This window comes from Leopardus geoffroyi, chromosome D4 (assembly GCF_018350155.1).
Source record: "Leopardus geoffroyi isolate Oge1 chromosome D4, O.geoffroyi_Oge1_pat1.0, whole genome shotgun sequence".
Lineage (NCBI taxonomy): Eukaryota > Metazoa > Chordata > Mammalia > Carnivora > Felidae > Leopardus > Leopardus geoffroyi.
The window spans coordinates 17,019,313-17,046,551 of record NC_059342.1 but is presented as its reverse complement, the minus strand read 5'-3'; the positions used below and the strand labels follow the sequence as shown (position 1 = coordinate 17,046,551).

The 27,239-nt window shown below is 40.0% G+C and overlaps 1 protein-coding gene and 1 long non-coding RNA gene across 3 annotated transcripts in view; both read left to right on the top strand.

Annotated features, from left to right (window-relative positions):
- Nucleotides 1-5,617: 5,617 nt before the first annotated feature.
- Nucleotides 5,618-8,529, top strand: LOC123593234. Its single transcript, XR_006710203.1, has 2 exons — nt 5,618-5,667; nt 7,040-8,529. It is a non-coding gene; the product is annotated as an uncharacterized LOC123593234 (long non-coding RNA).
- Nucleotides 8,530-11,468: 2,939 nt separating this feature from the next.
- Nucleotides 11,469-27,239, top strand: part of CARNMT1 (carnosine N-methyltransferase 1) — a 44,925-nt gene continuing 29,154 nt past the window's right edge. Inside the window, exons 1-4 of one of the 2 annotated variants that reach the window (XM_045468838.1) lie at nt 11,845-11,958; nt 19,106-19,185; nt 19,695-19,890; nt 20,723-20,886. In XM_045468838.1, coding sequence (XP_045324794.1) covers nt 19,172-19,185; nt 19,695-19,890; nt 20,723-20,886 — 374 coding nt within the window. In that variant the 5' untranslated portion in view covers nt 11,845-11,958; nt 19,106-19,171. Of the gene's footprint in view, nt 11,959-19,105; nt 19,186-19,694; nt 19,891-20,722; nt 20,887-27,239 lie in introns of both variants that reach the window. The other variant, XM_045468837.1, reaches the window with a different exon arrangement.

Sequence of the window (27,239 nt, the reverse complement as noted above, 5' to 3'; positions counted from 1 at the left end):
AAATGTATCAATCAGATAAAACATCTCACCTTCCCCCAGGCGGAGTGAGTGGAGTAGAGAATGTCAAGATGGTATTGCTTGAGTAAATTCCCTTTTTGTGGAAAGAAACATCAAGAGTGGGTAAGAAACATTACCTCCCACCAAAAACCCGATTTTCCTAGAGATTTTAGGGAGATAGTGAAATTCTGGCACTTGTCACGATTCCAGCTTCATGTTTTACATTTTATTTTAAATTTTATTTATTTATTTTGAGAGACACAGAGACTACATGAGTGGGGGAGGGGCAGAGAAAGGGAGAAAAAGAATCCCAAGCAGTCTCCGCACTGCCAGTGTAGAGCCTGACACAGGGCTCGAGCTCATGAACTGTGAGATCATGACCTGAGCCAAAACCAAGAGTCAGCTGCTTAACTGACTGAGCCACCCAGGCACCCTCACATTTTACACTTTAAATCCAGAATTTCAGCTAACTGATACTAAAAGGTTGATTCAATCCCCCCCACCTCCCACCCCAGGGGTTCCTGGGTGGCTAAATCTATAAAATGTAGGGTCACCTCTCAGATGCCTGGTGTCTGAGAAATATCCTACTTACGGCTCTTGGTTGTATTCTGTCTCACCTATTTCCGCTCTTTATAATGGGACCAGGGAAAGGGCCAACAGGTCCAGACGCTTGGAAACTGTCATCTAGTAGATACAGCACTAAAGAAGGACAGAGAGATAATGTTTGAGGCCACCAAGGGCCTTCAAATGGTGTGGAAAAAAAGGAAAAAGTCATTATGGCAACACAAATGTTAATATTAACATTTATTCATCTATAACAGGGTCAGCAAATTATGTTCCACTTGCTAAATCCAGCTAGTCACCTGTTTTTTTCTTTTAATAAAGTTTTATTAGAACACAGCAACACCCATCCCTTTAGGTACTGTGTGGTTGTGTGCATGCTATAACAGCAGAGCTGAGTAGTTGTGATAGACCCCATGGCCTGCAAAGTCAAAAATATTTACTATCTGGTTCTCTGTAGAAGTTGGCCAACCTTTGCTCTATATCTGCTCATGGAGTGCTTATGGATTACCTACATGGTGCTACAAACAGGAACAGTCTGGGCCTTAAATGAGCTCACAACCTGCTGGGGAACCAAATATTTTTTAACAACTACTTACAAAGCAGTGTGAGAAACACAGACACAGAGGAAGGAGAACTCTGAAGTTGTAAAAGCAGGAGTGCCTTTTGGGAGTGATAAGTGAGGGATGGGAGGTCCCTGCTGGGACATGACAGGAAAGGTGGCCTACTGCCCACTGGGAAGGGTGTAATGTTATGCTGTGTAACTTAGACTTTATCAAAGAGCAGCAAAACACCAGTAAGGGATTTGAATCAGAAGAGGAACATTATCCATTTGCTTCCGAAAAAGAAAATTATTTCTTGAAAAGCAATCGTATGAAATCCCTCCTGTATCTGATACACAGGAGAGAAGTCTGAAATCAGATCTTTCACCTAGGCCAAGCTCTGCCCCAAATAATTTTTATGTAAGCCTGTTTATTAGCCAGTAAAGCACATATCAGGGCTTCATTTGGCATGGAGCATAGAGTGCAATAAAGTAAACTGAAGCCAAACATTAATTAGATGCACATAGTTATGCTTACAGCCTGGGTATATATTAAATCAGAGGGGATTCATTCCTTAAAGAGGATTTCTGTCATCCCTACTTTATTCTTTTTTTCTGTTTACACATGAAGGTAAAGTTATTATCAGTTACCGTCCCTGCAAGCTCACCCTCCCACCTCATATCTACCCCACCCTTCTTCACTTTTCTTCTTTTTTTTTTTTTTTTTTTTCAACGTTTATTTATTTTTGGGACAGAGAGAGACAGAGCATGAACGGGGGAGGGGCAGAGAGAGAGGGAGACACAGAATCGGAAACAGGCTCCAGGCTCCGAGCCATCAGCCCAGAGCCCGACGCGGGGCTCGAACCCACGGACCGCGAGATCGTGACCTGGCCGAAGTCGGACGCTTAACCGACTGCGCCACCCAGGCGCCCCTTCACTTTTCTTCTTGACAAGAGATAAGAGGCCTGGTTTTTGGATCAGGTATGTGTTTCAAGATTATGAAGAGGATATTAATGAATCTAAGACTGTCAAGGTAATCATATATACTCTGCCTTCCATTATTTTAGATGTAGGCCCCGTGTTGTAGAAAGGGGAAGTTGGCTGAGAGGCTTCCGGGAAAGGTGTACCTACTGAATAAAAGGAACACATATGGGAGGAAGTGGACTTTCTTCTTTGCTAGATTTGTTGGATCTGGATGTGATGCTTGGACTGTAGCAACCATCTGCGATTTTGAGGGACTACACTCACACACTGAAAATAGCAGAGCCGAAGGCTGGGGGGGCCTGGGTGGGTGATATGGATGACTCAACCTGAAGCTGCCTACCTTGGGGCTTCGTGTTGCTTAAGATAGTAAATGTCCTTATTACTGAAGCTTGTGTCAGTTGGCCGTTCTGTTCTTTTTGACATAGGCTCTCAGAATGATACATATGAGCTTTCAATCAGTGAAAGGATTCATGGATGTGTGTTCTGTGTTGCTTCTAAAGTAGTGCTTTTCAAATTTAATTTGTGCCTATGAATCACCTGGGGACCTCCTTTAAATGCAGATTCAGATTCAGGTTCAGTAGGTGAGATCTGCATTTCTTAGAAATGCCCAGGAGATGTTGATGAGACCATGGATACAGCTCATTCAAGGTTCGACAATGCGGAGATCTCTCAAAAACTGATAGGACTTTTTTTTTTTTTTTTAATGTTTAACTTTTATTTATTTTTGAGAGACTTTTTTTCTAATGTTTATTTATTATTGAGAGACGGAGAGAGAGAGAGACAGAGTGCGAATGGGGAGGGACAGAGAGAGAGGAAGACACAGAATCCTATGCAGGCTCCAGGCTCTGAGCTGTCAGCACAGAGCCCGACGCAGGGCTCGAATTCACGAACTGGAGATCATGACGTGAGCTGAAGTTGGTCACTCAACCGACTGAGCCACCCAGGCGCCCTGATAGGACTTTTCAAGGGAAAGCCAGGAGTCATGGTGGGGTGTAATGGTGATTCTGATCATTCAAATAGAATAGCCAATATTATGTCTTCTTTAAGTTAAAGGACAAATGGTGGAAGATGGACGAGCTCTGCAGAAAGTGTCTTTTTTCCCTGTGTGAGATCCCCAGACAAAGCACAAATCCATGGTTCTTTCAATGCTTTCAGATGACCATATAGACCTTTTGCCCTGAAAATCTGGTGGTATGCCTATCCTCGTCACTGTGGGTGATGTCAACCAACAGCAAAAAAGGAATCTGTAAGGTAAGGAAGCCCAAACAAATTCTGATTTTTTTTCCTATGATTACTGCTTAGATGCTTTTTGCCCCCTAGGATGCTTTTTTTTTTTTTTTTTAAGAGGTAATAGTTATATAATTTCTTCCAATTTTTTTTTTGCGGGCGGTACATTTGCTTGCCTGGTACCCTAATCATGGAAAAGTATGCTTATAGGGTAACTTGCCCTGGATTTCAGAATGGGAAGGCTTGGAATAATGTCAGTTCAAAGTATCTCTTTAATCTGAAATGTTCAACAATGACAACAACAAAAAAAGATTTAGAACTTATAGGACGTGAAGGTAACTTTGTAAGGACTGTTTTAGTGTTCCTGTAAAGAAACAGTGATTCCTAGCAGTAGATAATCTATGCTATATTTTGTAAACCAACTTCCACTTATAATTTACACAAAAATCCATTTTATTTCACTTTTTATTTTAAAAAATTAGTAATAGTAATAGAGTTTTCATCCCAAATTGGAGAATAACTATTGAGAACATTAAAACGATGTGCATACAAAGATTGCAAGTGGCTATTGGCTCCCACTGTGATTAAGACTGTAAAGAATTGGGGCGCCTGGGTGGCTCCGTCGGTTAAGCAGCCGACTTCGGCTCGGGTCATGATCTCACCGTTCGTGAGTTTGAGCCCCGCATCGGGTTCTGTGCTGACAGCTCAGAGCCTGGAGCCTGCTTCAGACTCTGTGTCTCCCTGTCTCTCTGCCCCTGCCCCACTCATGCTCTGTCTCTCAAAAATAAATAAACATTAAAAAAAATTAAAAGAAAAAAGAATATAAAGAGTCACAAAAAGTACACGGAAACCATTTCTAGGAATCATATCTCTATTTTTATAGGGGAGAGCGTGCTTGTTATTTTAAGACCAAATGATGGTCTCCTTCATCTAGATCCAGCTACTGCCAACAAAGAATACAAAGGCAAAACAAGCTAGTTCTAAGACAAACACTAGACTCATAAAGAGCAGAATAAGTAGAGGAATTCCAAGAATAAAATCATAAATCCTAGAACGATGATGATGATCATATAGGAACTCTGTTAGTGAGCCAAGGAAGTCCCAAGTGGCCTTTTCCTTTTTCTGTGAGATCCTTAGGTCAATGGCAGTTGGGGTCTGTGTTGACAGAAAATCGAGATATTTCACATAAAGCCTAAGAAGTAGTTTGTCTCTGCAGACCTATTATTTGGGCAATCTATTCTCTCAGTTTTGGTTAGCAAAATCTCTAGCCCTTCTTGTCCACCTGGAATGTTGTCTCTGTGAATAACAATTATTTGCAAGTTAATAAGGTTTGCCAAAGTAAAAGGACTTCAGGAATCTTATTTAAGGGTAAACAAGACCAACTTCAATAGGCAGTAGATTCAGTGGTTAATAGTTTTTTTCTGGGTTTTGTAGGCTTGCTTCCCCTTCAGGGCTTTCCCATTTAATAGCTGTATGACTTTGACAGGGTCACTGAAAGTCTTCTTAGTGTTCTTATCTGTTAAAAAAAAGGCGGGGGGGGGGGATGACAATACTATTGTATTAAATTATATGCAATTATATATCTGCAGTGTTTTGTACAGTGCCTGGCACTTATGGATTCACTTATTTATATCACAAAATGGTTTTAGAAAATCTGTATGTGCGAGACACAGGGCTGGATGTTGGGGATATGGGCACGAACAAAACGAATATGCCTCCCACCCTCAAAGAAGTTTTACTTCAAAGTGGGTAAAGCAGCCAATTAAAAGGCAAATCAACATAATAAGTAAATGTGAACTTCCAATGAGATGTCTTCTCATTGTATAAGTATAATCTGTAGATGAACAGGCCCGCAGATTTCTAACATTTAATCATTATGAAACCAACTTGAGAATAATGAGGGAGTAACTCCGTTGGCACACTAAGAAAACTAAGGGATGCTTTTGTTAACCATTCTACCCAAAGCAAGAAAACAGGTTTGGACTTCTTGTTCAGACAATAAAACGTGGAGTTTCCTTCTTTCAATTCATCGTGTTTATCCAGTCTATACCTGAGTGAGAGATCAGCTTTGGAAATGGTATGCAGGAATCTCATCCTGGATACCAAGGTACATACATATGTGTGCATGTATGTATGTATTTATAAAGTTTATTTATGTATTTTTCAGAGAGAGAGAGAGCGCAGGTGGAGGAGAGGCAGAGAAAGAGGGAGAGAGAGAATCTTAAGCAGGCTCCTTGCTGTCAGCCTGGAAGCTGAAGCAAGGCTCGATCTCACAAACCTCAAGATCATGACCTGAGCCAAAATCAAGCATTGGACACTAAATCGACTGAGCCACCCGGGCATCCCTGGATACCAAGGTATTTAAAAAAATAATAGGTAGGGGCGCCTGGGTGGCGCAGTCGGTTAAGCATCCGACTTCAGCCAGGTCACGATCTCGCAGTCCGTGAGTTCGAGCCCCGCGTCGGGCTCTGGGCTGATGGCTCAGAGCCTGGAGCCTGTTTCTGATTCTGTGTCTCCCTCTCTCTCTGCCCCTCCCCCGTTCATGCTCTGTCTCTCTCTGTCCCAAAAATAAATAAAAACGTTGAGAAAAAAAAAAAAAATTTAAAATAAAAAAATAATAGGCAAACTGAGAGCAGGGGAAAAAAACCAAAAAACAAAAAACTAAACATAGAAAACTGCAGATATAAAACTCACTGGCCAACAGCATTTTTTTTAAGAAGACTGCTTGAAATCGAAGGATTTTGCCTCTAAAATGATTTTTTAATCATAGAATGTTAGAGCTACAAAGATGTTTTAAGAACAGTTGTCCAGCGGTTTCACTTTATAGATGAGAACATAGTCCAGGGAGATTAGTTGACTTCCCTAAGGTCATATGCCTACTTGTATCAATGTCAACATCCTAGCCTAGACCTCCTAAGCCAGATCTGGTGTTGTTGCTCTGTACTGTTCTGTTCCTTGTCACCTGGACCCAGTCAACCAGTGTTGACTACAGTGCTCATTAGTGACACACAAATAGTCATCCTGGCAGTGACATAGATTAGCTCTCTGAATATCCCCTCCTTCCACTTTCCTGAATGCCTTCCTCTACTTTAGAGGTTAGAAAGCGAAAACACACATTCCTCACACTTCTTTGTAACTAAGGTTCTCACTTGGAAGGCAGAAGTGAGCGTGATAAAATGATGGCCACATATGGGAAACCGTGATCTTATGGCAGAAGCATTTGGTGTTTTCAGGGTAGTTATAGCACAGGTTTTATTATCTGGTCCTTAACATTATAAGTGATGAATGGTGGGCAGTGGTGGAATTGGTGTCCAATAAAACACTTTCCTTTGGAAAAACAGGCATTGAGCCACATTATTTCCATGTAGCAGATCAAGCTCAATTCCCAGGGCTTCCTAAAAATTTTGTGTGCCAGCATTTCAATAAATTATTTTCTGCTTAAAGTAGCTAGAATGGATTCTGTTGTCTGCAGCTGAGAAATCTGACTTGGGTTGAGTGGTTTCCAGCTGAATCTTAGTGATGAAGGAAAGCCCCTTATGTCACTATTGAGAAGAAAATTGAAAATAAGCAACTTGAGTCTGAGGCCTGAGAATAGGGGGCTGAAGGTGTAAGTCCAGGTCTGAATCTGAAAGCTTGAGAACCCAAAGCTCTGCTGTCCAAGAGCAGAGGAAGCTGATTGTTTCAGCCCAAGCAAATTCACCCTTCCTCTGCTTTTTTTGTTCTACTCAGGCCCCCAGAGGATTGGATGGTGCCCACCTGCACTGATGAGAATGCTCTTTACTCAGTCTGCTGACTCCTATGGTAATCTCTTTTTGGAGACACGCTGACAGACACACCCAGAAATCGTGTTTTAACAGCTGTCTGGGCATCTCTCAACTCAGTCAAGTTGACACATAAAATTAACCATTACAGGACTGCAACGTCAGGTAGTGCTAAGTGCTCTGAAGAAAAAAATGGATAAAGGAGCTGGGGTGTACGCGAAAAAAAGTAAGATGTCTTCTAATAAAAAATCAATTGTGCTGTGTTCACCCAAGGAATACCTTATGGTGTGAAAACGAACAAACTATAGCTCTACACACAACGTGGATAAAACTTTGAAACATAGTATTGAGTAAAAGAAGCAAGAAATGATGCCATGAGAAAACAATCAGACTAAATCCAGAATATGGGATATTCTGCAGGTCCAACGATCCAGCTTTCTAAAAAAACAAACACAAAAACAAAAACAGAACAAAACAGAGCAAAAAAATGCCATGATAACAAGAAAGGAAGAGGGAAAGAAGCAGGGTCTTGAGGAATAGAAGAGATACAAGAGTCATGATGTTCTGAGTTGTAACAACTAACTACAAAAAGACATCTTTGAGGCGAATAGGGAAATTTGAATAAGAACTGGGTATTAGAAGTTAATAAGATTGATTATTAATTTTTGTCGATAGACACAATAATGACATGATGGTTATCTTTTCAAAGTTCCTCTCAGACATGCACACTGAAGTATGCATGGGGGAAAAACAATATAATGTCTGGGAACACCCTTGTAAAACAGCAAGAGGAAGTTAGGTAAAACAAGGTTACAAACTTTTGAGAATTGGTGACATTGGGTGAAGGATTGTAATAATATAGTAGATTGCTTATGTTATTGCCTCTACTTTTATTTTACTTTGAAAATTTCCATAATTCAAGTTTTTAAAATGAGAAACTTATTTAATTTACTTAGAAGCTTCTTCTGGGCTTACATGTAAAAATGTATCTAGAATTAAGTAGAAGTCACAGGTTTATGTGTGATTCTGAAGACCTTTTGTTTTGAGATTATTGTAGACTCGTATGCAGTTGCAAGAAATAATTCAGAAAGATTTCGTATACTCTCGACCCAATGGCATTATCTTGCATAACCGTAGCACAATATCACAGTCTGGAAGTTGACATTGATACAACCAATTGACCTTATTCAATTTCACCAGTTTGGTACGTATCCATTTATGTATATATGGCATATATATTAATTTCTATGCAATTTTACCAAAGCATAGATTTGTGTGACCTCTACCACAGTCAAGATACAGAACAGTTCTATCACAGGATTCTTTTGTACTCCCTTTTATCACAACAGACACCCCTTTTACTCCTACCACCTCCGACCTCTGGCAGCCACGAATCTGTTTTCTAGCTCTATAGTTTTGTCATTTCAAGACAAAATATATAAATGGAATCATACAGTATGTGTAACCCTTTGTGATTTTCTTCCCACTCACCATAATTCTTTTGAGATTCACCTAAGTTATATTTTTAAGTCATTTGTTTTTAAAATAATCTCTACATCCATTGTGGGGCTCGAACTTACAACCCCAAGATCAAGAGTTGCATGCTCCACTGACTGAGCCAGCCAGGCGCCCCTCATCTAAGTTACCGAGTGTATAAATAGATGATTCCTTTTCTCATTGCTGAGTAAGGATCTCATGGTATGGATGTGCTCCACTTTGTTTAACCATTCATCTACTAACACTCGTTTGGGTTGTTACTAAATTTTGGCTTCTACCATGAGCTTTCGTGTAAATTAGGTTTTTGTGTGAACACATTTTTTCATTTCTCTGGGATAAATGTCCAAGAGTGCAATGACTGGGTAGTATAGTATGCACAAGTTCAGTTTTGTAAGAAAGTGCTATACTCTTTCCCACAGTGGCTTTTCTATTTTCCATTACCATTAGCAATGTATGAACATATGAGCGTGTGAGCTTTAACTGCTTAACTAATAGTTCTTCAGAATAACCAAAGAAAGAATGATCTGATGAAAATATTTCTGCCCAAATGGCCCCATGGTTTGCAAAGATTTCTATAGGAGGTACTCGTTGTAAGAAGTTAGGTCAAGGAAGTCCTAAAAGTGCTTTGAAACAAGGCCAAAAATGTATCCTAGATACATCTGAAAGGAAGAGAGGAAATTAACATTTACAGAGCAGAAATACCAGGCATTTCTTATTCTTTATCTCATTTATTCCTCAGATGACCCTGTAAGAAGGGTACTATGCTCATTTTAGAAATAATGTAACCAAGGTCTCAAGTAACTTTTCAAACAATCACAGTTACCAACCGGCAAAGTAAGACTAAAAAGCCCAGCTTCTAGCTGCCTTTAGCTCAGTGCAAGAAACATAGGAGGCAATCAACACATTTGTTGAGAAGACTGAATGAATAGATGAATGTCAGTTCTGCTATTTATGTACTCCTTGGCAAGACAATTAAATTCTCTGAGTCTTTCTTCTTTTGTTGAAGGAAGACAATAATAACACCTCCTTCACAGAGTCGTGAACAAATGAGGTGATGTGAAAAAAAAATTGAAAAATGTTAAATGTTAGCATAATATTCTAAAAGTTCAGTCAGGGTCATAACCAAATACTGATAAAATGCAGGCACAAGAGTTGGGTGGGTGGGTGGGTGTAGTGCCAGTAAGGTCCTGTGCCCCATGGATTATTTAATATCGAGTTTCCTTATCTGTGAAATCACAAGTGAGATTAAGGTGGAGCGCCTTAATGACATAGACCCTAAGATTCTCACCAAATAATGAGACAGAACCAAGCAAACCTCTACATAGATTAATTTGAAAATGTTTATTATCCTTCCCAGGATGATGAAAAGTATGTTGCTGATTATCATTATCCATGACATTCTGGCTGATATCAATTAGGTCATTGAGACCTATATCAGTGCATCAAAATTATTACATAGGTAATTTGCATATTTGTATGTACAATTATATATGAAAACAGTATTGGCTAACAGTTAATAATATGAGAATATATATGTAACTTCCAAATACCAGTTTCTAAGAAAAATATGCACTGGATAGAAGTGGAAGAATGGCTGGGGCGCCTGGGTGGCACAGTCGGTTGGGCGTCAGACTTCGGCCAGGTCACGATCTCGCGGTCTGTGAGTTCGAGCCCCGCGTCGGGCTCTGGGCTGATGGCTCGGAGCCTGGAGCCTGTTTCCGATTCTGTGTCTCCCTCTCTCTCTGCCCCTCCCCCATTCATGCTCTGTCTCTCTCTGTCCCAAAAATAAATAAACGTTGAAAAAAAAAATTAAAAAAAAAAAAAAGAAGTGGAAGAATGGGCAAGGAATTGATATATTGTGTCTGGGTAGGGGATAAGACTGGCTAGAAAGGTAAAGAAGCTTCACATTTGTAACTCTTTGTATTTTCCTTTTGAATTTTGGAGCATATATTACTGCATTACTATTCAATAAATACTTTAACCTTTTATAAAAATCTTGTATAAAAATGTAACATTAATATAGACTAACCACAGGACTTTTTAAAGCATTGCTTTTAAATTATTAAATTCTGAAAATATGAAGCCACTTCCTTTTCAATATCATTATATGTTTTTACTGAATTTGTGGTCTCTGGGCATATTTAACTCTGAAAAAAGCACTCTTTCCCCTTTAGCACTTTTTTGGAAGACTGACATGCTGAGTGACAGATAAAATTGAATAAAATCAGTTATTTTCTAAGAATAGTATTAAGTGTGAATGTGGGGGGCACCTGTTTTAACTATGAGCTCAGAAGCAATGAGGCAACAAATGTATAGAGACGAAGAAGAGAAAGAAGTTAAGGCTGGCATTGTTAAGGGCCACCGTTGGAGGCTACTGGCACCAGCGCTGAGGCATTATGGCTCATGGGCACTTTGGTGGTCTTCCAAAGCGCGGGTACTGGACTGAGCTTGGGTCCAACATATTCTTCATCGGCTACCACCACCAGTCAAGGCGGGATTAGGATTTTCGCAAACTCCTCAACACTGAAAAGATGATGGTGTGTCTCTCCCCGCCCTCCCCGCCCCCCCCCCCGTAATTACAAATGGAAATGTATTTAGAAAATAAATTAAGATTTAAATTAGGGTGGACGCAAGACCTTCCCTCTAGATTTTCTTAAATAAAAATTCCTAATGAAGTCATCAAAGCTGACCAGTTTTTCTGTTTTCCCTTCCTATAGACTTAGTTCAACCCGCCTGTCCCCAAATCCAGCACTCGCAGGCTCTTAAACCCAACCCACGCCGTGTCTCGCAGGTGCCAGCCCCACCCCACCAGGGATTCCCCCTCCTTCGCTCCTCCCACCTGACCCTTCGCCCCGCCCATCGGGCGCGCCGTCCTTACGGCAGCGCGCGGTCGCCGAGGCCCGGCAGCAAATGAGCGCAGGCGGCCGCGGCCCTCCGTCGTACCCTCGCATGCGCATGCGCGCTCGTGCCGGGCGCTCCTGAAGACCTGGCGGAGCCCGGCGCGGATGGAGGCCTGAGGGCGGCGGGGGCGGAGCGCACCGCGAGCTGGGGGCATGTCCGCGGCGGGCGCCGTCTAGAGGAAGGCCGAGCAGCCGCCACCACGCTCTCAGTCGCGGCGAGACGCAAGCGAGCCAGGCCTAGGGCCGCGGCGGCGATGCAGCGACGGCGGCGCCCTCCGCCGCCCGCTTCTCAGCTGCCCGAGGGCTGCGGGGGAGGCGGCGGCGGCCGCGGCGGGAGCGAGGAGGTGGAAGTGCAGTTCTCCGCCGGGCGTTTGGCCTCAGCCGCGGCGGTTTCGGCGGCGGCGGCGGCCGCGCGCAGCACCGAGGAGGAGGAGGAGCGGCTCGAGCGCGAGCACTTCTGGAAGATCATTAATGCCTTCCGCTACTACGGGTAAGAAGCCCGTGGCGGACCCCGGCGCAGCCCATCGAGGTGCCCGCTGGTTGCGGCGGACCCGCCGGAACGGGGGCGCCCGCCGCGCTCGCCCTCGGCCGCCACGCCTCCGGGGCACCCGGACCGGGCCGCCAGATCTGACCTCCGGGCCCCTGAGTCACCTCGTACCACGTTAGCCCTTCCCGGCCCTGCACAGCCGCGTGTCTGCCGCGCCGTCTGCTGCTCAGCCTCGTGTCTTCCAACCTCAGGATCAGATTAGCTCTCTTGCCTTTCATCCCTCGTTAAAGGTTTGGCTTTGAGGCCGGTGGGGGTGACCGGAAAAGTGCTGTTAACAATTGCAGATAGAAGATGATGGTGGTAAAATCGTCCAGTGCTGGGCATGATCTGTATGTGTTGTCGATGTCCTCCAAACTGAACACACGGAGAACCCAAGTTCACCTACACGTGGGATGCCGTAGGACGAATTTTCCCAAACTGTTGGCCAGTTCTTGTGAGAGCTGCGTAAGATTTCCACCCCAACCCCCTTGGCGCTTTGAATGTACAGGCACATTAGTGGTGAATGATGGCGCTCAATGTCTTTCACTGGTGGGTGAAATTAAGGTCGGAGGTGGTCCGGATGCTCTACAATTTAAGTATTAAAGAGGGAAATGAGAGAAGGCACAGCAAAGAACCGCTTTTATGATCTTTTCTTCGGCAAATATGTATCGAATTCTCACTGTGGGCTGGGCACGGTGGTAGGACTTTTAAACTCCCTAACTTCCACTTTTCTTTTTTAGATAGATGTTAAAATAGCTTAGTCGCAAAATTCTAATTCCGAGATCTGAAAGGGACTTAGATTTTTAGGTAAATATAGCACTTTCATTCGTGTTAAGAGATGAGGCCACCGACGGCTGTGTTCTGAGTCTGCAGTTGGAATGAGATACACGGACATGACCTGCACAAGTAAAACTTGTTCCCTTAGATGGGCTCCTGCTGTGCTTTATGCAGACTTTTTTTTTTTTTTTTTTAATTGCTTGACTGTGACCTCTTCAAGGACAGGGACTGATCCTTATTTATTTTTGTGTCACCAGAGCTTGGCATATGTTGTTGAAGCTCTATTTTTAACAAATAAGACAAGTAGTAGCAAAGAAATGGCGTTTGTCATTCCCAAGTAGTCTGAATTTGTGACAGGTCGGTAGTTTGTTACTTTTTTGAATTGGGAAACTTGCTTAATAAAAACTTAAAGTTATTTAGAATCTGACTACATTTGTAACATGACATTTTGAAGTGCAAAGATCTTGGTGAAATAATTTACTGATTAAACCCAAGCACAGGAACCGTGGACTGCATTACTTATGGAGCCCAAAAGGGAAGTAACTCATATGGGTATTTTACTTAGTATCAACACAGGGAGGAAGGCAGAAAACCACAGAATTGAATTTGATGCAAGTATTGTGCCTTCAAGAATCACCACAGGGAGGGGAAACAACTGACCTTAGATTTAGATAGCTAGGAGAGGTAGGTACAGAAAAGTCTGGCACATTTTACTATGAAAATTCTAGAAAGAATATTGGAATATTTTCTGGAAATACAGTGAATCACAGTGGACCCAATTAGTTAAAATGTGTGTTTGTGCAGATTCATATATAAAATTGATACTTATGATTAGGTATCAAATGGGCCTTTTTGTGAGAGCACAGAGACCTTTGATCTGGCACGAGGGCTCAAGTGTGGCAATGTAGAGAAGAGTGCTTGTGTGAATGTTCTGGTGGTTGTGATAGTTTCCTATACTCATCCCTCTGTTTAATGTGGGATTGAGGACACTTTCACTTTTTAAAAACAATCCTTTTTATTTGTGTGTACTCTTTTTTTTTTTTTTTTTTAAGTGTTTGTTTATTTGAGAGAGAGAGAAAGAGAGAGTCCCAAGCCGGCTCCTATCAGTGCAGAGCCCAATGCAGGGCTCTATCTCATGAAGAGTAAGATCATGATCTCAGCTGAAATCAAGAGGCTTAACTGAGCCACCCAGGTCTTCCTGGCATGTACTCTCTTGATGAAACATTGAAGTAGACTGAAAATAGTATTAAAAAAATGCGTTTTAAAACATCACTTGAAGGACTAGGGGGTATGGAAAGCATTTTCTAGCAGAAAATACTCTGTGTTGTTGCAGTCCAACATTTTATGATCTTCTAGACCTGCACTGTGGTACCGTAGTCACTAATCACATCTCGCTAAATTTAAGCTTAAATTAATTAAAACTTAATAAAATGTAAAATTCATTTTCTCAGCCTCACTAGCCACATTTCAAGTGCTTTTCAAATGTGGCTGGTGGCTGCCATATTGGACAATGCAGATGTAAGCCTTTCCATCACTGCAGTACGTTCGGATGGACGATCCTGTTCTGAAGCTTTAGCAAGTACTTCTAAATTGTGGAGTTTACTTTTATTGCTAAATGTCTTTTAGTTATTATATAGGGGACTTAGATTAAAAATCACAAGGCAAGAATTGTCTTGATTAATGTTTTTCCAATGGCTTCCAACTTTGTGTTTCCTACAGATTATGCATAGATGATATATTTTGATTAAGGCAAAAACGATTCGAGTATTGTAGCAAATAGCAAAAAAAAAAAAAAAAAAAAAAAAAAAAAAAATTGTCAGTCCTAAAATGAATGAAGATACTTGGTCATGGAGAAGATACTACATTAAAAAATCAAAGGTCTCGTCAGAAACATCCTGCTCTTAGAAATAGCAATTAGGTGAGATTCAAAACATGGAGAGGTAAAGTTCTTTTGTACAGGTGAAGGAATAGCCATATAAAGAGGCAAACAGCTTGCCCAGGCTTACACAACCAAGTTGTGGTAGAGTCTGGCCTGAAATCCAGAATTGTTCACTAAGATTTTACCCTGCATTAGTAAGCAGTGATACTTAGTAAGACAGTTTTAACTGTGAGGTTTTTTTTTTTTAATGTTTATTTATTTTTGAGAGAGAGACAGAGACAGAGACAGAGTGTGAGCTGGGGAAGGGGCAGAGAGAGGGAGACACAGAATCCGAAGCAGGTTCCAGGCTCTGAGCTGCCCTCACAGAGCCTGACGTGGGGCTCGAACCCATGAACCACAAGATCATGATCCAAGCCGAAATCGGACACTTAACCAACTGAGCCACCCAGACGCCCCTAACTATGAGTTTTTAATAAATATTTAAAATGGATTGAGACAGACTTTCCTTCTGAAAAGATAATGCTTTCCCGTTTGGAATTATAGAGTAATTCAACAGGTGCAGAGGAATGGGTCTATGACCTTGGCCCCTGGCTCAGACCCAGCAGTATCAGACCCACGCTGATGAAAGGAGACTAAATCAGAGTTGGGGTCACTGCTGAAACCAGCCTTCTGGAGAGAGCTGAAGGAAATAATATCCCAGAGCTATCCCAGGAAATAATGGCTGCTCACTCTCCTTTCTCCCCTTAGCCACCAGAGGATATGGCCTCTTGCCACTGAGTTCACTTGGTTCCTTCAGAACCAAGGAGAGCCTGAAGGTTATAAAAAATTCCTTAAAGGCCGTTTGGGAAACTTTGTTTAAAGGGCCAGGCAATGAATGTTTTTAAGGTTGAAAGGCTAGGTAGTCTCTTACAGCTATTTAACTCTGCCCTGTGTGGAAACAGCTGTCGGCAGTATGTGAACAATTGGGCATGGCTATGTTCCAGTAAAACTCCTTGTAAAATGGGCCTAGTAACCAGGGGGCCATAGTTTGCCCACCCCTTTCTTAAAGTACATTGGTAGGGTCAGCATCTTTAGAACAGTGAAGCTAGCCCCATTTAAAATAACATAGTAAGGGGGCACCTGGGTGGCCCAGTCAGTTGGGCGTCTGACTTCGGCTCAGGTCATGATCTCTCGGTTTGTGAGTTCGAGCCCTGCATTGGGCTCTGGGTTGACAGCTCGGAGCTGGAGCCTGCTTCAGATTCTGTGTCTCCCTCTCTCTGCTTCTCCCCCACTCATGCTCTCTCTCTCTCTCTCTCTCTCTCTCAAAAATAAAGCTTAAAAAAATTTAAAATAATGTAGTAAGGAGTAGACTCTCTTCTCAACTTCTAAGACCTCCCTTATTTCAAGAGAGACACTGTGCGTGTATGTTATGGATAGTTTGGCACACCATAGAGTAATCAAGGGTTAAAAGATATGCAGCCTCTCATCCTGTTCTGTGTTGTTAACATCACTTCTGTATCAGTAATTGACAGCAAATACGTGTGGGCTCTTCTGACCAATCTATAACTTACCTCAACTACCCTGCAAACGTGGAAATTAAGTAGTCTTCATCGAACATCAAAAATGGCACTTAGGGAACATAACTGGACGTGTATTCATTGCTCTTTGCATATGCTGAAATCTGGAGATTCAGTGGGGACAAGACTGTATTTTAGAATTCATAGGGAGTGGTAGACTTAGGCCGGGTACAGCATTCCCAGGGAGTAGGCCTCTTAGGAATCTTTGGGAGACCTAATGAGGGCCTGGGAGAGGTAGTGATTTGCAGACAGTTTATGAAGTAGAATCAAAAGGATCTGGGGCTTGTGATTGTGGGATCTGTGAGAAGAGGCATTTTAGGATGACTCATTTGTTTCTGACCTGAGTGGATGTATGGTGTGCCATTCATCAGCCATACGGGAAGAAGTGCCAGGTTTTTTGGGGGGATGATCGTGTGCTACGTTCAGTGTGTCTGTTGAATTTTGAGGTGTGCTGAGAGGAACGTTGAGCGGCATCCAGTTCAAGATGTATTCATCCAAGAATACTAGAAATGAAGTACTGTAAGACTGTTTTCACCATTTGACTGTGAGCTGTAAACCTTCACAACTCACTGTTTGCTTAACACAGTATGGTCACTTTTAATTATTCTTTAGTGTCATAATCTATTTTATAAGAACGCAAACTGATGCAGTCCTTCTGAAAATCAGTTTGTGTTAACCTGAAAAATACTTATTCTTTTTTTTTTTACTTTTTTTGAGTTCATTGATTTTTGAGACAGATAAGAGCATGAGCAGGGAAGGGGCAGAGAGAGAGAAGGAGAGAGAGAATCCCAAGCAGACTTCAAGCTGTCATCGCAGAGCCCGATATGGGGCTGCAACTCACAAAACTGTGAGATCATGACCTGAGCCGAAACCAAGAGTCAGATGCTTAACCGGCTGAATCACCCAGGGGCCCCTAACTTATTCTTTCTAACTTGGTAATTCTTCTTTTGGGAATTTGTAGTATTTTTTTTTTCTAAAATATAGACCAATTTAGAACAGAAAGTTTATCATATAGACAAGTGAAAGTATCTAGATGTCTAGTGTTTGGGAAATAAGTAAATTTTGGTTGCATAGATGGGATAATGAACAGTCATTATATAGTCTTTTGTGCTGTAGTCATTAGAGAACTTTTTTTCTGATCTGGGAAAATTCCTTTGATAAAGATGAAGGATTACAAGTGCTTCTGAAAACTTGGTGTACATGTGAATCATTTGGAGATCTCGTTAAAAGGCAGATTACATTTCGGTAGGTCTTCGGTGGGGCGTCGGATTCTTCATTTCTAGTTACCTCCAACACACAGATCTGCTGTTCTGTGTATCACGTTTTGACTAGAAAAGCACTTACGTGACTTTGTCTTAACGACAAGGAGAAATATGTCAAAAAGTTAGAAGTGATTGCCTCTAGAAGAGGAATTATTAGTAGCTTTTTTTCCTGGAGGACGTTTACTTCTCTACATTTTTTTTTTTTTTGTATTTTCATTATGTAAATTAGATATACCTACCATATTTGAGCTGTGTTTCAGGCCCTGGGCTAAGTGATATGTGTGCATTATTTTGTTACATTTTCAGTAAAATCCATTGGGTTGGCAGAGGAGTATTACGGTAGCTACCTCATGGAATTTTATGGAGATTTTCCAGAATAATCCATGTTTAGTGACTTTTGATGTAGGGCCTGGCTTTTATTAAATCTCAATAAATGACAACTTCTGTCATCATCATCATCATCATCATCATCACTGTTATGTATTACCTTGTTTCGTGTATGAGAAAATTGGGGCACAGAGGAAGGAAGTAGCTCTCCAAGGGTTGCACAGCAAATAGGTGGCATAACCTGAATTTCAATTCATATATGTGTTTTGACTCCAGAGCTCACGATTACACTGTCTCCAGGGGGAAAAAAGCAAACATGCATGCAGCCACTGCCAATTTCATCTATTCACGTTACCTCGCCATTCCCTCCTCACCCCTAACTACCAGAGCCACCACATTAAGCTTCTAAAAGCATGGTCAGGTTATTGCTTTAGTCAAGAGCTTCCTCAGAACGTCTTTATTACTATTCAGAAATTAGTGATGTGGCATAAAAATGAGAATTATTTGGATGAATAGAAAGGTTCAGTCAATCAAATGAAAAAGTGCTTTTCATTTTTATTTAGTATGGAGTAAATGCCAAAGAGTGTTTAGAAGAAACATAAACATTGACTGACTTGTTTGGATGTATAAAATGTAAAGAACGATACAGTGAATACCCAGAAATCTAACACCTGGGTTAAAAAAAAAACAAAAAACATCCTTTCCCTTTCCCTTCAAAGAACATCACTTTATTGAATTTTCATTTACTTGCTTTCCTTATAGTTTTTCTTCTTGTATTCAGTCCCTGTAATGTATTGTTTATTTTTATAAAAGGTGGAATTGTACATTACGCATTTTTCTGCAACTTGCTTTTTTCGACAAATACTTACATTCGTGAGTTTTATCCATATTATTGTGTCTAGTTGTAGTTTATTAATTTAATTACCTTCCATTGTATGATTATACGGTACTTTCTTCATTCATTTTACTGGTGATGGACCTTTAGGTTGTTTGTTGTTTATAACAGTGCTATTAAGAAGATAGTTTCTTGGTGCCCATTTGCGAGAGTTTCTTGAGTATGTGTCTAGGACTATAATTGCTATGTCATAGGGAGTGTGTGTATTAAGATTTACTGGGAAATGCTAAATTATTTTCCAGAGTGGTTGTACCAATTTATGCACCTACCATCAATCAGTATATATATGTATACATATTTATATATTCCTGTAGTCAGGCTTTTAGATTTTGCCCATCTGATTGATATAAAATGGCACTCATTGCAAATGTAATATTTGACTTTTTTAAATGATGGTTTGTTTTTTTTTTTTCAGATTTTATAAATAGATAATCCCCAAAGTGACCTTTAGAGTTATCTGGAAACTTCTGGATTGCAAATTATGAATAATATCATGTAAATTTCATTTTTTTTTTTTTTTTTTTTGTTTACTACTTTTGTAGTGCATAAGATCTTTTGTGATTTTTAAAGATTTAGCTTGGTTGGCTGTTAGTTAATTTCAAAACACATTTTGTGTATTCTAAAGTAATTTCAGAGCAGTATTCTGCTCTGATAGATTTAAAGCATTCAACTAGTTTGCTGAAAATTTTAAGCTTGGAAATTAAAATCATAAAAATAAACTCATTGTATGTTAATCCTCTTCATGTTTTCTTTTACCCCCCAAATGGTGCAGATGTTTACTTTGCTACTTATAAACTCTTTGTCTTTGGTTTGTCTAAAGAATTTGTAATAAGGTGAAACTATAAAATTTCTAAGTTGGTATCCTTTAAGAAACCAAAAGATTGTAAATAACAGGACAGTATCCAACATTATAAGGAATAATTGTACAGAAAGACAACCTTAAAATAAGATTGGCCCTGGTGAGAATTCTTTCGCCAATTTAAAAAACACCTTTTATGTTTTAGCACCAGTATGCATGAGCGAGTGAACCGAACAGAAAGACAATTTCGATCACTTCCAGATAACCAACAGAAACTACTTCCTCAGTTTCTTCTTCACTTGGACAAGATTCGGAAATGCATTGATCATAATCAAGAAATACTACTGACCATTGTGAATGATTGCATACATATGTTTGAAAATAAAGAATATGGAGAAGATGTATGTGAAAGTTTGTTCTATTTTTATTTTAGGGTTTAACCTCTGTCTTTTGAGGTCTTTATCTTTCTGGATTTCATTTTTATATTTTGCATGAGTCATTTGCTCTACTCAGAGAGTGTTTTCACTTACATGTTCAGGCATTTGATTAGGCTTAATAGGATAGTACGCCAGAAACTGGATTTGTTCACTGATTTTTTTCCCTAAAAATAGTAAGATAATCGTTGCCATATGGATATACATTTCACATAGTATTCTGACTGTTCTAGCATGTAGAGTTAGTGACTTAAATTTTTGTAAACTTTAGTAGCCGTGTAAAATTAATTTCCCTTGCTAAACTCATTGTCAGTATCTTGTATCTATTGATATTTATCTTTTACTTTTAAGAAATTATTTTCACTTCTAAATCTCAAGGGACTGGCAGTAATAGAAACTGAAGTCCTCTTTTTGTATCCACAGGATAGATACAGTTGGGCCACTCCAGTGTGAGCCTCTCCATGCTGCCCCATCAATGACCCGGAGGGACTTTCTTCCCTCTCTTAGAGAGAGATGTTCCGTCTCCATAGGAGCTCAGTTCTGGTCCTCTCCTGAGTAAAGACTGCTTAATTATATGGTGGTTTCATGATTAATGGACCTTAATCTATTGAGGGTAGAAGTGAGACCACCAAGCTCTTTTCATTTAGGATCTCAAGCTGCACTTGAATCCCGGTTGAGGTGAGAGGCTAGTGATTTATCCACTAAACCATCTATATGGCCCCTGAGTAGCATGTCTGTGTGACCATATCCAAAATGGATTACTTTGTCAGAAGCTAATTGATTTCTGTTTTTTAAACAGGGGAATGGAAAGATTATGCCAGCATCTACATTTGACATGGATAAATTAAAATCCACACTGAAACAGTTTGTGAGAGACTGGAGTGAAACCGGGAAAGCAGAAAGGGAAGCCTGCTACCAGCCAATCATTAAAGAAATTTTAAAAAATTTTCCAAAAGAGAGATGGTAAATAGTATCTTATTTTTAACCCATTTCTTTAAAGATAAGCACTAAGTTCTTCTGTAAGAAATGTCACAGTCTTGATTCATTTTTATACTTGCTGTGTGCCTGTGTTTTTTCATATATGGATGTGTGGTCTTGTGTGTGTTTTTAGATGCTTTGTGTGAAGCTGTGGTTAATATTTTGAATACTCTTTGCTGTAGCACTTAATCACTCTAGAAATTTGTAAGGTTAGATGTTCATTATCAGTGATGTTTTCCTTTTATAATTTGCTTATGGCAAAGCAAAAAGCTTCAGACTAATTTAATTTTCCTTATTATGACAAACTTGTAAGTAAATAGGGGATTTATAGCTTAGAGCAGAGATTCGTCACTTTTTTGTGCCATGAAAACCCTACGCAGGCCACTTTTCTGAATAACATTTCTGAATGGATCAGATAGAAGGCATAAGATTACCAAGAAACCAATTTTGAAGCACAGCTATAAAAATATTTAAAAAGCTAATTTGTGCTAGAACATGCTTTGTATCCTGTATCGCACTAAATCAGATCTAGCAGCAAGTATAATTACTGTACTTTAAAAATGCCAGTGTATGTGTTATTTTGAGAATCTCAACAGCTTCAAAATAACAGATAAGTTGCATACATTTTACACTTCTTATGTATTCTCCCTAATCTCCAGTTCTTAACATTTTACACTTACTTCATTATTTCTTCTTCCTACTTCCCTCCCTCCTTCCCCTGCTTTATAAGTATGTCTAAAACCACATATATGCACAGCTACTATTTGAACCATTTGAGAGATCAGTTTGTGTGTACATTATGTTTTTTTTTTTTTTGTTTTTTTTTACCTCTTAATACGTCAGAGTTAATTTCTGAAGAACAAGAATATACGTAAATACAGTGCAGTTATCAGGTGGAGGAAAATTTAATACTGTCTTCTAATCTACAGTCTGTATTCAATTTTTATAAATTATCCTGAAAATATTCTTAATAACATTTCTTTCTAGTCTAGATCCAGCCCTGGATATTGTATTACATTTCATTATAATATTTTAGTTTTTAATCTGGAACAGTTCCTTGGCCTTTCTTTTTCTTTCATGACATTGACATTTGTGAAGAATACAAGGAAGTTATTTTATACACTGTTCCTCAGTTTGAGATTATCTGTTTCTTCATGATTGAATCTGGATTATATGTCCTTTTGAAAATAATACATAATTGATACATAATTGATGTGTTCTTTTTAGGATGTCACATTTGGAGTAGTGCAATGTCTGTTAGTCCATCAATAATAATTTTAATTTTGATTACCCATTCAGAATGTCATTCAGTTTCTCTACTGTTCAGTTACTGTTTCTCCTCTTACAACTAATAAGCAGTTTCTGGGGAGACACTTTGAGACCATGCAGTTAATTTCCTGCTCCTCCTCAAACTTTCTCTGCCTTAGAATTGTCAGCCAGTGAGGATTTTTGCATGAACTAATCTATCCTGTGATGGTTATGGAGTGGTGATTTTCTTTTTTTTTAAGATTTTTTTTCTTAAGATTTATTCATTTTTGAGAGACAGAGCATGAGTGGGGTAGGGGCAGAGAGAGGGAGACACAGAATCTGAAGCAGGCTCCAGGCTCTGAGCTGTCAGCACAGAGCCTGACGTGGGGCTTGAACTCACAAACTGTGAGATCATGACCTAAGCTGAAGTCGGATGCTCAACCGACTGAGCCACCCACGTACCCTGGAATGGTGATTTTCTAACTTTACAATTATCAGCATTCTATTGTATCTGTAAACTATTACCTGAAAGGACTAATGGTTCCTATTTTATTTAGTGAGTAATGATCCATTACTTTTGGTTTGTTGTTGTTCAAATTGCCTCAGCTTTAGCCAGCAGGAGTGCCTTCAAGTTGGCTCCTTTGTCCTTTCAGCATGGCCCAATTGTTTTTTAGAGCTTCCTTATTTCTCTGGCACAGTAAAATATTTTAGTCCCATTGTGTATCTTCCCGACTTTAGCCTTGGAATTGGATGTTTTTCCGAGGACCCAGTTCCTTTAATGTGGAATGGTGTATAGAAACCAAGATCGGGCCCTAGGCATTTTTGTTGTTACTAAGATGTCACTGCTTTTGAGCCTTTTAGTGGATAGAACACACACACACATATTAGAAATCATTAGTTCATGCTAATCCCTTCAGTTCCAGTCTAACCCCAAAGGTTTCCTTCTTGGCCTCCCTGTTCCCTATATCTGTCTGCCTTTTTCCACAGTAAGAACCCTGGCTTCTGACAACATCAATACATTTACTCATTCACTCAATCCTACAGTACTCACATAAGGCTTTCAGAATTGCTCCCTCCATACCACTATGAAAAACAAACTACCCACATGAGTTTAGGATTTGCTAGCAATTATTTTTTCCCCTAAACTAACGTTATTCACAAAAATATTCTTTACAGGTTACTCAGAGTCACTTCCTTTCAACCCCCTACCCTCAGTGTGGTTGTGTGTTTAATTTGAAATTCAGTACATCATGGTTTATTTCTGTTTGCTTTCAGTTTTTAGGGTTGTTCTGCCCTCCCCCCATTCTCCATCCTTGCTGATATATATTTATTTTTTTGATTCATGAGCTGTCAGCTATCAACTTGTGATAATCAGAAAAAGTGTCATTCCCTCTCCTATTCCTTCGATAGCCCATCTCTTCAATCCTCATTCTCAATCCCACACCCCATGTAGGTAATCAGTATCACTGATTTCTTGTTTGTCCTTGTTTTTATTTTTTGTTTCCTATGAATGTAAGCAGATACAGGTTTTCTTCTAAATTGCCTCCTTTTTTCAAACACAAAATGTAGTGGCCTGTATATTTTATGTTGCATTCTGCTTTTTTCACTTAACAGTTTATCTTAGAAATAGCCAATTGTTGGGGCTCCTGGCTGGCTCAATCGGTAGAGCATTGACTTTTTTTTTTTTTTTTTTTTTTAATTTTTTTTTTTTCCAACGTTTATTTATTTTTGGGACAGAGAGAGACAGAGCATGAACGGGGGAGGGGCAGAGAGAGAGGGAGACACAGAATTGGAAACAGGCTCCAGGCTCTGAGCCATCAGCCCAGAGCCCGACGCGGGGCTCGAACTCACGGACCGCAAGATCGTGACCTGGCTGAAGTCGGACGCTTAACCGACTGCGCCACCCAGGCACCCTGGTAGAGCATTGACTCTTGATCTCAGGGTTGTGAGTTTGGGCCCCACGTTGGGTGTCGAGATTACATAGTGTTACAATTAATGACCATATGCATGTGTATTTTTGTACTGTTGGAAGTGTATCTTTAGTGTAAATTCTTAGACATGGGATTACTGAATCTGAAAGGTAAATGCATGTGGGACATAAGTGTATTGGTTACCTGTTGCTATAAAAGGAATTACCACAAGTTTAAATGCCTGTTGCTGTAAAAGAAATTACCACAGATTTAACTGCTTAAAACAGACACATTTATCATTTCACAGTTTCTGTGAGTCAGAAGTCTGGACATAGCTTAATTGAGTCCTTGGTGTAGCATCTTTAAAAGGTTGCGTCAGGATGTCTGGAGGGCTGTGTTCTCATCTGGTGGCTCGACTGTGGAAATATCTGCTTCCACACACACTCGTGTTGTTGGCAGAATTCATTTCATTGGGGTTGCAGGACTGAGGGCCCTAGCTTCCTGTTGCCTGCCGTGGGAGCCTGCCTCAGCAGTTTTGTCTTGTGAGCTTTCCCCAACTGGTCACTTACTTCGCCAGGCTGGCAAGGAGTCTTTAGAAGCCTTCAGTGGAGTTTTTATGATGTGATGTTATCACACAGTGACTGTTGGTTTGAAGAAGCAAGTCATAAATCCCTGCACACACTAAAGGGAGCAGATTATAAAAAGGTGTGAACACCAGTAGGTGGGGCACTTTAGGCTCTGTGCCACAGTTATTGCCACATATCCCTATAAGGGCTATACTGTTTCGCCTTCTTGTCAGCAATGTACAAAAGTGCCGGTTTACTCACAGCCTTGCCACACACTGTGTGTTCACAATCATTACCAAGCTTGTAAACTTTGGCCAATCTGATGGGTGGAGAATCGTATTTTGGCCTACTTCTTATTTGCATTTCTCTTGCTATGAAAGAAATTGACTAGTCTCATATGTTTAAGGGCCATTTTATACCTTGTTTTGAGAAATACATATTGGTGTTTTTCCCCTCCTTTTAAAAAGTTGAGGTGAAATGCATATAAAAAATGTGACAGTTTTAAAGTGAACACTTTGATGGTAGTTAGTAAATTAACAGTATTGTGTATCCATCGTCTCTTACAGAGTTGGAAAACATTTCCACAACCCACAATAAATCCCATACCCATGAAGCGGTTACTCCCCATTCTCCTTACTCCACCCCTGACTTCTGTTTGTCAGAAGTTTGACGATGAGTTGCCTAGATGTGGTTTTCTTTGTATTTATCCAGTGTGGGCTTTGTTTTGCTTTGGGAGGCTTGGGTAGATATGTATCGCCAAATCAAAAATCAAAAATTGTTTGCTCTTATTTCTTTCCCTTCTGGGACTGAATCGTATGTTTATGAAACTGCTTGACATGGTCTGTAACGTGTCAGATGGCTCTTTTCCCACTAATTCTTTCTATATTTTAGTTTGGGTAGTTTCTATTGACCTTACTTGAATTTCACGAATTCTTTATTATGCCAATCTGTTGATAAACCCATTGAAAGACTTCTTTAATTCTGATACAGAATTTTAAAAAAATTTCTAGTACTTCCATATACACATACCTTTCTCTGTGTGTTCTCTCTGTGCTGACATTTCCTGTTTGTGCATGTGATCTACCTTTTCCACCTGATGTTTTAATGTATTTTTATGTTTAGGTTTTAAATTTTTTTTATTTTTTTAATGTTTATTTTACACACACACACACACACACACACACACACACACACACACAGAGAGTGTGAGCAGGGAGGGGCAGAGAGAGAGGGAGACACAGAATCCAAAGCAGGCTCCAGGCTCTGAGCTGTCAGCGCTCCTGAACCGCGAGATCGTGACCTGAGCTCAAGTTGGATGCTTAACCAACTGAGCCACCCAGGCGCTCCTATTATGTTTATTTTTAAATCCCTGTCTGATAATTCCAACATATGTGCTGTTTGTGGGTCAGTTCTGATAATTGTTTCCTCTCATAGTGATGGGGTACATTTTCTTACTGCTTTGCACATCTCATAATTTTTTGATAGAATGCCAGACGGTGTATGTAAAAGAACAGTAGGAACTGAAGTACATTGACAACCAGAAAAAAGGCATTCTCCTTATTCTGGCAAGCCATGAACTTGGGAGGTTGACTGAATCTCTTAAATGTTTTTAATACTTGATATTATTGCATGTATTAGCTGCTTCAATGACTTAAGAAAAAATGGTCTAAACCTTGCATCTAGAAATGTGGCAATGTAACCATTGTCAATTTCTAGATTGAAATAGTTTCTAAGTTTTCATCTGCATCTCACCTTTTACTTCATTCTTGTACATTGATTCGTGTACATTGATTTTACGATCTTTCCTGAATTAATTGATAGGAAGGTGTTTGCAATATTAAGCACTCAGACTCTCAAGGCATGAAAATATAGTTATTTCTTCAGCAGTAAATGACCTACTAGGTCCACAGGAAGCCATTTGTATATTGGAACTGTCCTCTGCCAAAGATAAGATTGAGGCTCTCTTATTTAGTCAGCCTTTTACATGTAATGACAGCTAATCCACCTTGTTTGAATATCTACACGTCTGTGCCATGCAGATTGTAGCTCAGTACCATGAAAATCACCTACTGTATTTCTCCTTGTGGTCAGTTAATTTTTGACCTGCTGTGTTCTTAACATCCAGTTGAGGGGATAATAGATTGATTATATACTTTTGATTCCTGTGTCACTTAAAGCTTTCATTCTTTTATTCCATTGTTGATGATAGTTATGACACTTCACTGATTTTCAGTTCTGTAAATATTTCTTCAATCAGGTTTATAGTGTTCTGAGTCTGAAACCCAGATATAGCTCAGTAAGTGAGTAACTTTGGAAGCACAGTTGAAATTATTATTCCAGCCATATTATCGCTCCTGGAAAAAAAAAGAAAAAAAAGACCAGGGCTTATTTCTACATGTTCAAATAGCCGATCTATAAGATTCAGAAGTAATATAGGTAATAATTCACTGATTGTGCCCTGCAGATATACTTTAGGAAGAAGTTTTCTAATGACATGTTTTTGTAGAAAGAAGTTTATCCATAGGCTTCAAAGCTGGGCAGATTCCGAATACTTCAACTACTAGAAATGCTTGACATGTATGCTACTCACTCACATTTTTAGTGTCCGCAGACT